We start from the raw sequence: 14,794 nt of genomic DNA on the forward strand, positions 1-14,794 counted from the left end.
TTCTAATTTATAATTTAATGAAATTAGCATATTTAAGTATGTGAAAGACAAAGAGATAGTGTGATAGAGGGGAAAGGTAGAAGGAGAAGAAAGAAGAAGGAATGTGTTTTTATAAACGTGTGAATGCATTTGGTCAATGTGCGCCGCTCCTGCCCGTCTCCTATATGCGATCCGTGATACGCTAATTATTTCTTCTTGTAATTTGAAAACTAAGCTTCAGACAAAATTTTGGCAAAGGAAAAATTGTTTTAGAATTAAGTCAGGAATATGACATTTTAAGGACAATACGTTCATTTTGAATGACCCTGTATACAAATTGTTACTTTCACGTTTTTTCCCTAAACAAATCTACAACTTTTATATAAAATTTCTTCCCGTAACTCTCTTAGTTTCCAAGATATCCGCCTGGGGCGATTAAAATGCTCCACTCTGTATATACACTAAATAGTGCATTAATTCATTTGGGTCATAGTAGTGACTTATCGAAAATAAGAAAATGCGGTACTAAAAAGTTGATAAAAAATTCTGCAAAAATTCTTAGAGTTCTATGAGAAGAAAATAAATTATTTTTGTCTCTTGCAGTTTTTTTTATAAAGTTGATAGTATTTGATTTGATAGATTTTATTTTAAAAAATTAACATTGATAAGTCGGTATGATAGGCCGCTACTATAACCCAGCAAATTTATGCACTGCACCGTATACATAACCATCTAAATTTGAAAGAATATCGAGGCATATTCAAAACGCGTTCCTTTCTAAATATTCGCATTATGACTGACAGTTATTCAAAAAAATGGTAATATAAAATTGAACTAAATTTTGTCACGAGCGCTGACATGACATGTTATATTAAAATAAAATATAAAAGTTTAATTATATTGGGAGTATAAATTAGTTAGTTCGGTACGTTTTCCAAAAGATGGCTCCGGCTGTTGTGAATGGTTCATAGTGACAGCTGATTTTGGTGTTTTCAGAGAGGTTAGACATCTGCTAATAATATTCAGTTTATATCGCTTTGAGTAGTCATACGAAAACCTTGATTTTTACTGTGTTTGAAATGTCGAATTTTGTGTTAACCAAGCAGCATTTGCGGGAGGTTCTAATTTTCTGCTTTCTCTCTTGAAAAGTGCAGCTGAAGCCCATCGAATGCTTGTCGAAGTTTATGGTGACACTGCTCCAACTGATAAATCATGTAGGGAATGGTTTCGACGTTTCAAGGATGGAGATTTCAGCGTTGAAGACAAGCCTCGCTCTGGACAGCCAAAAAAATTCAGGAAGACAAAGAATTAGAGGCATTACTCGAAGAAGATCAGAGTCAAACGCAAGAAGAGAATCATTGGGAGTAACTCAACAAGCCGTTTCTGTACGATTGAGATTCATGGGAATAATTCAAAAACAAGGAAATTGAGTGCCTTATGAACTGAAACCGAGAGACGTTGAAAGGCGATTTTTCACTTGCGAACAGCTGATTCAAAGACAACAAAGAAAAGGTTTTTTGCATCGGATTGTGACTGGAGAAATGGATATTCTACGACAACCTCAAGAAGAAAAAATACTACTCTAAGCCCGGTCAATCATTGCCATCGACTTCAACATCAACACCAAAACCAAACATTCATGGTTCGAAGATCATGCTCTATATCTGGTGGGATCAAAAGAGTGTTGTTTACTATGAGCTGCTGAAACCTGGCGATTCCATTACGGACGATCGGTATCGGCTACAATTGATTCGTTTGAGCCGTGCATTGCGAGAAAAACGGTCGGAATACGAGCAAAGACATGATAAAGTTATTTTTTTTCATGACACGCTCGGCCTCATGTCGCAAAAGTCGTAAAAAAATATTTGGAAAGGCTCAAATGGGATGTTTTACCGCACCCGTCGTATTCTCCAGACATTGCTCCTTCTGATTACTGGTTATTCCGAAGGATGAAGCACGATTTGGCAAGTCACCGGTTCACTTCTTTCGCAGAAATTGAAAATTAGCTCCAAAATTGGATCGCCTCCAAAGACGAGTCATTTTTTCGAGATGAAATTCGAAAATTGCCTGAGAGATGGGAAATAATAATAGCCAGTGATGCACAATACTTTAATTAATCTGTTCATTCATTTTGTTTTGAAATAAATGCATTTTTGAACACAAAAAACGGATCGAACTAATTTGTACTTCTAATACATCAACCTTTATTTTGCATATAAATGTACAATTCTATAATTATCTATAATTTTAATAATATTTCACGAAATAATGCACAATTAAGAAAGTACATTTGTCATCACTTAAAGCAAAGCAAATCGTTCATTTTTAAGATATCCAATAACTTAAAAATAAATAAAATCTAAAATCTCATTATGTGTATGTATCTCCAGATTCCAATACGATTGATTTCTTGGCATTGAAAATAAGATTCTTGCCAGCAAGAGACATTTGTACATCCTTCACATTAGTTGGATCGAAAGAATAAACAATACATATAAAACATTACATATAAAATTTACATACAATAAAATTACATTCGCAATTCAAAACTTACGATCCATCAGAAACTCTTGTATTTTTGAAGCGTCGATGGTAAATAGTTGTTTTTCACCTGATGGCGACACTCCAGCATAAAAATATACGTTTTCATCGCTCATTTTAATAAATTTCTCTTGCAACTCTTTATATTGCCGCTCTTTTTATGACCACACTAGATCCATAGCCGGCTACACAATTAATTCTAATCGTCTGCGTATCCACTGCGCATCCATTGTCAAAAAATAAAAATCTGCACTGCAGTCGACTGCGCAGTTGTGTTAAAAGAACGAATTACTGCAAGAACTGCTGTATCCGATGCTTAAAAGAACGCACTCTAATTGGATCGTGTGAGTGTACTCGGATTATCGTTCGAATTCGAGATTGCCCTCGCAAGTAATGTTCTTTGTTCCAAACATATATTATTGTACGCTATCGACGGATGTAAATAGTTGGTTGTTGAACCTTCGCCATCTCGGATTGTTCGGAGAATTAAGATCTCATGGTGTAAAGTATGATCGTTGAATCGGCATTAAAAGTAAGTCATCGTTTTCGCCCGCGGAAGTAGATTTTATCCAATCCGGTTTAGGGAGCGAAGCTTCGGATATTGATTGTAATTCGATTCATTAAATATAATTGTTATTTATAAGGAGTATGACTTTGCTCATGCGGTTTTTTTCCGAAATTTGAGGCTTTATTGTAAAAAACTGGTTATACATTTATGATTCAAAGTATTGTCCATCGCAGGCCACTACTTTCTCCCATCTTTCTGGCAGCATACGAATCCCGTGTCGAAAAAACTGGTCATCTTTTGAGGCGAATCGATCCAATTTTTTACTTCTTCATAAGACCGGAAGTGCTGGTCAGCCAGGTCGTGTGCCATTGATCGAAACAAGTGATAGTCAGAGGGAGCAACGTCTGGAGAATACGGCGGGTGGGGTAGGACTTCCCATTTCAACGTTTCCAAGTATGTCTTGACCACTTTCGCAACATGGGGTCGAGCATTGTCATGCTGCAAAATCACTTTATCGTGTCTCTCGTTGTATTGCGGCCGTTTGTCTTTCAATGCTCGGCTCAAACGCATCAATTGCGTTCGATACTGATCGCCTGTGATTGTTTCAGTCGGTTTTAACAGCTCATAATATATTACGCCGAGCTGGTCCCACCAAATACAGAGCATGATCTTGGAATCGTGAATATTCGGTTTGGCCGTCGACGTGGAAGCATGGCTGGGAATTCCCCATGATTTTCTGCGCTTGGGATTATCGTAATGAACCCATTTTTCGCCCCCAGTCACAATGCGATGCAGAAAGCCCTTCCGTCTTTGCCTTTCAAGCAGCTGTTCACAAGCAAACAAACGTCGTTCAACATCTCTCGGCTTCAACTCGTACGGCACCCAATTTCCTTGCTTCTGAATCATTTCCATGGCTTTGAGACGTTTTGAAATGGCTGATTGAGTCACTCCTAATGATCGTGCCAATTCTTTTTGATTTTGACAAGAGTCTTAATCAAGTAATGCCTTCAATTCTGCATCTTCGAAAACCTTCTCTCTTCCACCGCTATGCTGGTTTTCGATGTGAAAATCACCGTTCTTGAAGTGTTGAAACCACTTATGACACGTTCTTTCACTAATAGCGGCTTCACCATAAATATTTGAAAGCATTCGATGAGCCTCAGCCGCAGATTTCTTCATATTGAAGCAGAAAATTAAAACCTCCCGCAAATGACAAGAATTTGGCTCGTAAACTGACATTTTCAATCGAGAATAACTTTATGATGCAGACACAAATCGACTAATGTTTCTAATGGGATTATGTTGACAGATGCTCAAGTTTATTGTGTGACGTCTATGATCTATTTATTTCGATCATCACTTACCGCTAAAATCTATACGAAAACTGAATGAACAAAGTCATACACTTAATATTTCATTATTAATTTGTATGTGATTTTTGCAACCTATCTCTCTCGTCCTCTGACAATTTCTTCACCTTTAACGAATCACCCCTGTTCAGTGATGTCAGATTAGGCTCGTTTACATTTTACGTCATGTGGAGGGGGTACGGCGGCAAACGGCGGCGAATCACTGTCATGACACACACAAAGACATGAGCCCATGTCTGTGTCGCGATTCGGTCAACTTCGGGCGGTAGAAAAGAGCAATATTTCTCGCTGGGCGCTTATTTCAAGCGACCGAAGATGCTTCCTCGGCCGCTCGACGTGCATCGATAAGGACCAATCTGGATAATATGTAACTTTTAATAAATTGTAATCATGTGCCCCTCCCATTAATCCCAAATAATATAAATCTCATCAAAACGCGATAATTTACAAGATATTAATTGTTTACGATTTTCTATGGGTGTTATATATCGTGTTTATAAACTTGATTCGCAAGAAACTGGCGTAGTTTTTGATCGATATAATTTTTGAAATTATTCATGTGACTATCGAGGCTGGTCTAATATCTTAGGACGCTCGTACGGAATATAAGTGATCCGGGTTCAAGCCGAAGTAATATTTTTTACAATAAATTTATTAACAGTTTCAACAGATTAACATCTTTATAATATAATATGATGCTTGATGATAGCATCAAATTATTAAAATTGCTTATCAATTTCGTGATTACTAGAATAGTTTTAATTGCGTTTATAAGTCCGGAAAAACAATTCGGCGCGCAATTTAAAAAGACTACGATATATATGCAAGTACATATATAGTGTATATAGTAATTCAAGATTGAATTATTTAAAGCAATGAAGATCTAACTTCGATTGTAATAGACATTTTAAATTTCTATTATTATATTAATTTTTATACTATAATTGCCGTAAACACCAACAAAAATAACATCGATGTTATAATTTCTTATTTAATATTAATAAATTAAATTCAATATAATGCGAGTGTACTTATGTAACGATTACAGTTGCGTGAAAAATTATAACATATTGATTTATGTTAATGATAATTGATGGGACAGACAAAACAAACTTAGTATGACATCTTTCCTTATAATTTTTTGTGCGGAATAATTCTGATAAATAGAAATTAATTTAAAATAAGAGATATATGTTAGAGAAAAATATCTATCCCACCAACATTTATCAACGTAATATATTATAATTTTTCACGCAATTATGTAACTGTTACATACACTCGCATTATATTGAATTTAATATATTGATATTGAGTGAAACATTATAACATTGACGTTATTTTTGTTGGTGTTTACGGGAGTTATAGTATAAAACATTTATATGCATATTTTAGTACTAACATAGTATAACTGATTTTGAAGGTTTCTAATCAGGAATTCCGATAGCATCAATACATTTTTTCAATTTAGGATCTTGATTAAATCTTAACAGCAGTATTTTTCATTGGAATTTTTGTGCATCTCGGAGTATTGCACCTGATAGACATTTTGTAATATAAAAATATCTATAATTCGTTTATTTCATGTTTATATGTACAATAGAGGAAGGTATATACTTCTAAGATATAATAATTTGTATCATTTATAAAGACTTGATCAGTTGTAAAAAAAATGACAAACTGTTACTTTTTCAACTCTTCTCTAATCTATTCGAACTAATTGCTGCACCCATGAATGTCCTATAAAGCTTTGATGACTGCGTCCAATCAGAGGAGACCAAGACATGTGATGCAATTGCCACTCTCTCCCTATGAGGCTCTCTAGTATATAATTCATATTGAATTATTTAAATATTAAAAGATCTTGCTTTGATCGTTTTGGCTAGTATTTCCTATTTATTGAGTTTTCAAATGTACAATCTAATGAGATTTTTATTGTTTTTAACCTGGAAGAACCAGGATTTTTTCCTGAAATCCTTGAATTGATTATTCAGATAATATAATTGGACATCCTAAGAAAGTTCTAAGAAATATCTCTTTTTATATTCTTCTATCTCTTTTTATGTTATTTTATTAATCTACTGAAGTTAACAAAAACAACAATCAAAAATTTGTTATCTCGTAATCAGACTCTGTTACAGGACTCTGTTAGGGACTCACATATAAACTTTTTGAAATTTTTTTTAGATTTTAGATTTTGAATCATAATCATTTCTTATTGCAGAGATTTTAAACTTTTTAAAATTAAATTCTAACTGTAGTACATATTTGAATCAAAAGAAGTGTATTTGATTCAATTATCTGCTGTAGATTATATATTTAACGAAATCATTGAAACATATAAGGTTGGAATTTTTTATTACTACACACCTGTCATTAAAATAAAAAGTTTCTACGATTTGTCTTCATGGTGTAGACAGTCGTGTCACTGCGCTCGGCTCTGGACTCATCGCGCGAGGAACTCCGACGACTGCAAGAGAGTATCGGGAATTTTTGCGACGAGAGCTACGTTGATGTGGTGAGTCGTTTAGCCCTCGAAAATCATGTGCTCAGACGAAAGATCCTTAGCAGCTGTGAATTCTCGTGTGATGCAGCGACTAGCCCTCCACTTCAATCGAGACACGTTCAACTTGTAGAAGAAGTCCATATGAAGTAAGTTTAGCAAATTGATTTAATTGTTAACAGGAAATGAATTTCTTTGGCGCAATGATTCAGTCAACAAATCAATAGCAAATTCATCAAATTTATTCGTATAACAGCGAATTGACAAATCCTGAGAAAACTATTATGGATGTGTCCAAGAAGATTGCTACTGATGCTCAGAACTTGTTTAATGAACCAGTATCCCAACACAGCAACGTTAATAGCAGCAACAACAATAGTCCTGATCCATCTTCTCGTGCTGGCCAATCCGACAAGTTCCAAGATTCATCGAAATGTTCGAAAATCACAGTTACCAAAGATATAATCAATACCAAAATTACCGAGACGGCGTCCGCGATGTTGAATGTTTCTCATAATGAGAATCACAAATCTCCTTCAACTTCGACAACGAATGTGACTAACAACGAGGAAGAGTCCCGAGTGGAATTCTCAGGTAGAACAATCTCCTAACAATATTATTATGACCAGCGATGTAACATTTTATTTTTTCTTATGCGTGAGAATTGAAATTGCGCGAGGATAGAAAGATTGCGTTATATTCGTCACGTCGCTGGATTAGGAGTAGAGAGACAGACGGTAAGCGACGCGTGAGCGTGACTAGGAATGGCGGAATTATTTATTAGACTAGAGGAAATACGATCAGAGTGGAAGCGAATCTCAGGCCGAGCGGCAAATCGTAAGACTTCAAGCATAGGCGTATCGCATATTACAGGTTTCTTTAATATAGGAATATTATTATAGATTGAATAGAATTTATTGAGAATTAATATTAATTTAAATTGTCATATTGAAATTTTATATTTTTATAAATCAATACAAAATTGTCTGAGCACAATTGATTATTATATTCAGAATTTTGAGTATTCATTAAATTTGATTTTGGCATTAGTACCTCTGAGAAATGGAAACGATAATTTATTTAATAAGGAAATTTATCACAGATCCAAATAATTCAAGCGTTTCATCATTTCGTACCATTTAGGAAAGGAGAAAAGAGTGGATTGAAAGAAAAGTGAATATAACGCAAAATAAGTATTCACATTTATTAATACGTATCATATAATACTGGCACACGGATTATTGTCCAATTATTGACGGAGACGTTTGAGATGACTCGAGGGGGTCGCCGCAGTATTTTAGGGACTTTAGAGGGGCCTGACGAGAGACATAGGTCATAAGGCGCGTATTTCAAAGGGGCGTTCAATCTTTGATATATTCTAGTGACCTTCACCCGCCTACCTGCGCGGTTATCTTTCTTTGTCATTCTATAGAAAAGCAATTTATCTATCGACGCGGTGGGTACTTTTTTTTCTTGAGAATTATATTATATTGCGAGATATTCCAAATTTTCTGCTCTTCGACAAGTCCCGATCCGGACAAAGATTCGGCTAAATAAAAAATAATCGTGAAATTCGATTTTTGCCACGTTTATATAGACGCCAGTCGGTGGCGCTCGCGAGTCGGGAGGAAGAGAGGGCTCAATTTTCTAAAAATTGGGACTATGTGACAAATTTGAGTATTGAATTTTTCCTAAAAATATTGATCAGCATAAAAATATTAAGCTGGAATTTGGCACAAAAGCGAATTTAATGTAATTTTGAAAGATCGAATCAATTTCTTGTTATTTAATTGTGCGGGAATGCACCGCGCGGAAAGATTCGAGTGAGAGAACGGCACACGGTGGATATGATACACGACAGTAAAGAGAACTCCGTTTCTTTGTGATTTAACAAAAGAATTTTCTTTAATATGCACAGTTACAAATTCGCGCGCTCGCGTGCGCGAATTGAATTGTTCTAGAACTTTCGATTGTCCGTTGCCGGAGCTTGTTTGTGTGTACCGAATTGATTTAAAAGAACAAAGAATGCCAAATCGATGATTTTAACCAGAACTAAGATCATGCTCGAGATGAAATCACGAGCTCACTTCATGCGTGCGTTCAATGACAATTACTGTCGGTCGACTGAAAGAATTCTTGCTTTTCCCGAATTAACGATCTCAAACATTCCCGCCCGCCTCGTCATCTCCGTGACGATATATGTATAAAAGTTACCTCGGGCGATGCTTGTTCGATCGAAAGTGATTACTGCAAATTTCTTTTAAGAGAGCGAACATTTGATTTACGCAAATAATTTCGTTATACTTGCTGTTTCGGACTTTCAACCTGAGGACACGTGTATGACACAGCACGTCGGAGCACACGTACTTGCGTAGGTACTTGCGATGCGATGAACGCATTGAGATTACAATAAAAAAAACAGTAAACGCGTACATAAGACAAGCGATACAATACAATAATTCCGTGGAAGAGCTTGAACTGTAAACGAGAGTTATATGATAAAATACAATTGAAGCAATGATTCACGAACGTACAGGCGATCAATTCAAGCTCTCCGTTTCGACATTCGATGCATTGCGAGATAAACGCGGTAGCATCTTCTGGCAATAGAACTAATTTGACTAAAGGACGAATTAATTCGGATGAGGCTGTTTTGACTGTGACCACTCGCACTACGCCGTCGTCTTCAGGATGTAGCTGCGTGATCCGTGCCAGTGGTCACTTATTTGGCGGTGAGAGCTCGGAACGAATGATGCATAGCGATCCAATGCGTGGTGGCAAAGCGTCCTTGGTCCATTTCGGTCTGGTAGCCAGAGTGTGTAAGTACTCGCGTGACCATCTCTGCCAGAAGTGGTCTCGCATCCGCTGGACAAGTTGCCACCTGGAAAGCAAGCTTTCCTTCTTGTCCGACAAGGAAGGCTCGGGAATGGCTAGCAGTGGTGCCCCGATGAGCAGGTGACCTGGTGTCAGAGCCGCGAGGTCATCGGAGTCATCTGAGAGGGCATGCATGGGCCAGGAGTTCAGGCATGCCTCCACTTGTGCAAGCAGGGTGCTCATTTCTTCGAAGGTGAGCCTGGTTTCGCCGATGGTTCGGCGCAGGTGATACGTAGCAGATTTTACGGCCGCCTCCCAGAGTCCACCAAAATGTGGTGCCGAAGGGAGGTTAAAATGCCAATGGATCCCCTCTGATGTAGCGACGTGTGCGATCTTTCGTCCTTCTGACGAGGAGGCTCGGAGCATCTCTCGAAGTTGCCGGTCGGCGCCCCAAAAATTGGTGCCGCAATCGGAGTAGATGTCCGTGCAAAGTCCTCGGCGAGAATCGACGGAGAGCAGCCAGAAAGGCGTCGGTGGTCTATGCTGAAACAGCCTCAAGGTAAATGGCCTTGGAGCTAAAACAAATAAAGACTGCGATGAACGCTTTGTGAGCGCTGTGCCCACGCCCTTTGTTCGTCCTGATGAAGATAGGCCCGGCGTAGTCGATGCCCACGTGAAGAAATGGTCGTGCAGGAGTCACTCTTCCTGGAGGAAGATTTCCCATTTTCGGTTGCGGAGTGGCAGCCCTCCACCGAGTGCATGTCACGCACTGATGCAGCCATCGCTTGACCACCGCTCGGCCTTGTGGAATCCAGAACCGGAGGCGAAGCATTCCCAGGGTCATCTGAACTCCTCCATGGAGAGTACGGCGATGGTAGGCTTCCACCAGCAGGCGAGTGAGCCATGACCTTGGAAGCACGATGAGAGGATGTCGCTCGTCGAAAGACAGCGCTGCGTGTTTGAGGCGTCCTCCGACTCGCAGGACTCCGTGTTCGTCCATGTACGGGCTGAGGGTTCGCAGATGGCTGGATCTTGCAAGACAGCGTTTGTTTCCGATAGCAGTCATCTCCTCCTGATAATGCCGTGACTGCACTACGCGAATCCATTGAAGGAGTGCTGCGTCGAGTTCGGCTGGGAGAAGCGCTGACCCGTGGAGCTGATTGTCCACAGATCTGACTGAGCGACTGCGGTGACGCTAACGCAAGCACCAGGAAGTCACTCTCAGCAATTGGTGTAATGACGAGAACCTGAGGAGTTCTTCCGGCTCGTGATTGCTCCTGATGACTGCCACGAGTGTGGTGGCTCGTTGCTCCGGTACGTCCTTGATGGGCTCCAGATCGATGCTTGGCCATAACCATGCGGGACCTGTCTACCACAAGGAATGGCTGAGGAGCTCGCGTGGTGTCAGTCCCCGGGAGGCACAGTCGGCAGGGTTGTCCTTGCCCGGGACGTGACGCCATTGAGTCTCCGAAAGTTGCTGCTGGATTCGTCGATACTCTGTTGGCCACGTAAGTTTTCCAGCGAGAGGCGTGATCTCGAATCCAGTGGAGCGTGACCTTGGAGTCTGACCACAAGATCACTGGCGTTGCAGCTAAGTTTAGCACAGAGCGCGTGTGCACGAGTACACTTGAAAGTAAGGCGGCGGCGCAGAGTTCGAGTCGCGGGAGAGAAACAAGTTTGATCGGCGCGATCTTGCTTTTGGCTGTCAATAATCGAGTCTTTGTCTGATTGTTTGCGGTGATGCGAAGGTACACCACAGCGGCGTAACTTCTTTCGGAAGCGTCTGCGAAGCCGTGTAATTCAAGCTGAGAGCTCGTGTCGCCGGTGCCAGCCAGCGGCCGACTCTGAGCTTCTCAAGCAGTGGAAGTTCTTCCCAGAGCCGCTTCCACTTTCCAGTGATGGTTGACGGCAATGGTGCGTCCCAGTCTAACTGTTGCAGCCAGGCCGACTGAATTAGAATTTTTGCTTGAATGGTTACTGGAGCCAGCCATCCGAGCGGGTCGAAGAGTCGAGCAGTCTCCGACAGCAGACTTCTCTTGGTAAACGCGACGACGGTGCGAGGAGGAACAGAGAAGGCAAATTCGTCCCTGGTTGGATACCAGCGCAATCCCAGAGTTGAGTGGTTCTCTTGTTCCCACGACCGCGAGTCTCTGGTGAGGCAGTACTCTGGCGGAATGTCGCGAAGAAGCTCCTGGCAGTTGGCGGCCCACTTTCGGAGAGAGAATCCGCCCGCCATGCAGAGGTTGCGGAGCTCGACTTGGAGAGCGATAGCATCGGCTTTGTTATGCGCTCCGGTTACGACATCGTCGACGTAGCAGTCGTGTCGTAACTCATCTGCGCCTCGAGGGAATCGCGATCCGTCGTCATCGGTGAGTTGACGCTGAGTGCGAATGGCGAGAAATGGCGCGCAAGCGAAACCATAAGTGACGGTTTTCAATGTAAACTCGCGTATAGGCTCATCAACGCTGTGTCGCCAAAGAATGCATTGATGCCTTTGATCGTCGGGATGAACAAGAATCTGCTGATACATCTTTTCGATGTCAGCCACTAGCGCGTACCGATGCCACCGCCACCGCAGTACGTTCGCGAGGGGTGGCAGCAAGTTAGCTCCAACTAGCAGATGAGTATTGAGTGACTCACCGGACCTTGTACGCTGCGATCCGTTGAAGACGACCCTGAGCTTCGTAGTGGTGCTGGATTCTCGAAGGACGCCGTGATGTGGAAGGTAGCACCGATCTTCGCTAGAATTCGGAGGTTCTTGTGCCAATTCCATGTGACCTTGGTCCTCGTATTCCTTCAGGAAGGCGCGGTAGAGATCGCCGAATCGTACGTCTCTCTCACAGCGTCGCTCCATGGCGATTAAGAGTCGTTCAGCAGATCTTCGCGTCTCAACCAGCGTCGTCGGCGGAGATGCAAAAGGTAGTCGCACTATGTATCGTCCTTCGGCAGTGCGTTGGTGCTGCAGCGCGAAAATGTCTTCACATTGCTGCTCTTTTGGCGTGAGTGCGATGGGAGCGGGCACCTCTCGTTCCTGCTCCCAGAAGCGGTGCACAAGTTCGGCTAGCTCATGATCTGCGGTGCACTGAAGCGAGTGGCGCTGTGCTGAGTTGGTTACTTGGTCGCAGCCTCCCGATAAGATCCAGCCGAGCAGTGTCTTTTGAGCGATAGGCGCTTGGGGGCCTCCTTTGCGAAGACCATCCTGGAGAATGATTGAGCATACTTCCGCTCCAAAAAGTAGCTCAATAGAGTCGTTTGCTGCGTAGTCCGGATCAGCCAATTGGAGCCCCTTTAAATGTGGCCACTCCATTCTGATCCTTGCGTGAGAGCCTTGGTAAAGCGAAAGACTTGGCAGAATAAAGGCTCCGACGGTGAAGTCGGTCCCTGTGGTTAACGAGGTCACGTTGAGCGTCACCTTTCCCCTGCTGGGCCCGGAGCTTTTGCCGCTGATGCCGATGACTTCGATTGCGGATCGAGAACGTGGCAGGCGTAGGCGCTGGACCAAAACTTCGGAAATCATAGAAATTTTCGAACCTTGGTCGATGAGAACGCGTGTGGTATGTCGATTGCCGTGACGATCAGCGATGGAAACTCGCGCAGTTGCGAGCAAGATAGTCTTGTGGTCGTTGTCGCGGCGCACTGCCGACAGTGAACTGACCTCTTGAGGTTTCGGTGAAGCGTACGCGTCGTGTAACATTGAGTGGTGACGAGACTTGCACGTGGCACACGTCCTCGTCGACTGGTACTTCGCGAATGTATGAGAGCCGAGGCAATTGAAGCACAGCTTGTGAGTTTCGGCGACGGCCTTGCAGTCGACAGCGGATTTCTTCTTGAATTCTTCACACACCATCATGTGGTGCTTACCCTTGCAGAGGACGCATTGTGAAGATTCGATGTATTTCTTGACGTGATGCGACTTGGCAGATCGCGACGGGTTGTCGGAGACCTTGAGCGATTTTGGTTTGGCGGCTTTGAGAGTACGTGCCCTTTTGTTTATGAAGTTCATCAGCTCTTTATGAGTGGGCATGTCGCTCGAGGCGCTTGAGAGTGACTCCCATTCCAGGCGAGTTCTTGGATCGAAGAGCTCGACGACAAGATGATTTAATAGATCGAAGTCATGAGAGCCGATAGGCCTGTCAATGTTCTCCTAGCCGTTGACTACCCTGGTTGAAGATGCGGTTGAGCTCCTCCTCAGTTTCGTTCTTCATCTTAGCCACGGCGGTAAACTTGGAGAAATTGGAGCGTGATAATTCTCTCTTATTTTCGTACTGCTCGCTCAGCAGCTCCCATGCGCGTGCATAGTTGTCTTCGGTCATTGCTAACGGTCGAATCAGTTCCTCAGCAGGACCCTCCATATAAGTTTTCAGGTAATGAAATTTCTCGATTGCTGAGATTGATGAATTGTTTCCGACAATGGATTGGAAGAGGTCTCGGAATGTAGGCCAGTCTTCGAATGCGCCAGAGAAAGAACTAATCTTGAAGCGAGGCAGCGACGGTTTTCCGGAAGACTCATTACCTTCTGTTTTGGAAGCTAAACTCGGTTCCTTTGCCATGAGTTTCGTCCGGTAATCGTCCAGCAGACTTTGCTGCTGCACGTACGTGATTTCGACGGAATCGGCAAATTGAGACGTATTGTTACTCTGATCGAAGGCTTCCTTGTAATGTGCTCGAATAAGCTCGTGTTACCTTTCAAATTTCGTCCACAGCTGGTCGAGAAGCGTCGAGCGGATTTCGACAGCGCGGAGGGTGATGTTGGCTATCCCCATTTTCTTTAAATTGGTCACTGACCTGGCCATGCGACTGTGGATGTCACTCTGGGCGGTCAGCAAGGCGGTTATTTCGTCACTCATGCTTTCTTTTCAGCACTAGCAAACTGAACGCGATGTACTCGACACTGCGGATGCCGGCGAGAATCCGGCTCGAAGGACCAAAAAATGTGCGGGAATGCACCGCGCGGAAAGATTCGAGTGAGAGAACGGCATACGGTGGATATGATACACGATAGTAAAGAGAACTCCGTTTCTTTGTGATTTAACAAAAGAATTTTCTTTAATATGCACAGTTACAAATTCAAAAAATATAATT

The 14,794-nt window shown here is 42.0% G+C and overlaps 1 protein-coding gene across 24 annotated transcripts in view; it reads left to right on the forward strand.

The window, feature by feature from the left end:
- Positions 1–14,794, forward strand: part of LOC105151380 (uncharacterized) — a 159,356-nt gene that overhangs the window by 29,282 nt on the left and 115,280 nt on the right. For 23 of the 24 annotated variants that reach the window (XR_015546368.1, XR_015546366.1, XR_015546367.1 and 20 more), the window contains 2 exons: positions 6,812–7,047; positions 7,155–7,492. Coding sequence is in view for 21 of the 24 variants with exons in the window: in XM_087410267.1 (XP_087266393.1) it covers positions 6,812–7,047; positions 7,155–7,492 (574 nt within the window). In the remaining 3 variants the exon portion in view is untranslated. The remainder of the gene's footprint in view (positions 1–6,811; positions 7,048–7,154; positions 7,493–14,794) is intronic. The other variant, XM_087410284.1, reaches the window with a different exon arrangement.

This window comes from Acromyrmex echinatior, chromosome 10, assembly GCF_024713525.1.
Source record: "Acromyrmex echinatior isolate Ae372 chromosome 10, ASM2471352v2, whole genome shotgun sequence".
Taxonomy (NCBI): Eukaryota; Metazoa; Arthropoda; class Insecta; order Hymenoptera; family Formicidae; genus Acromyrmex; species Acromyrmex echinatior.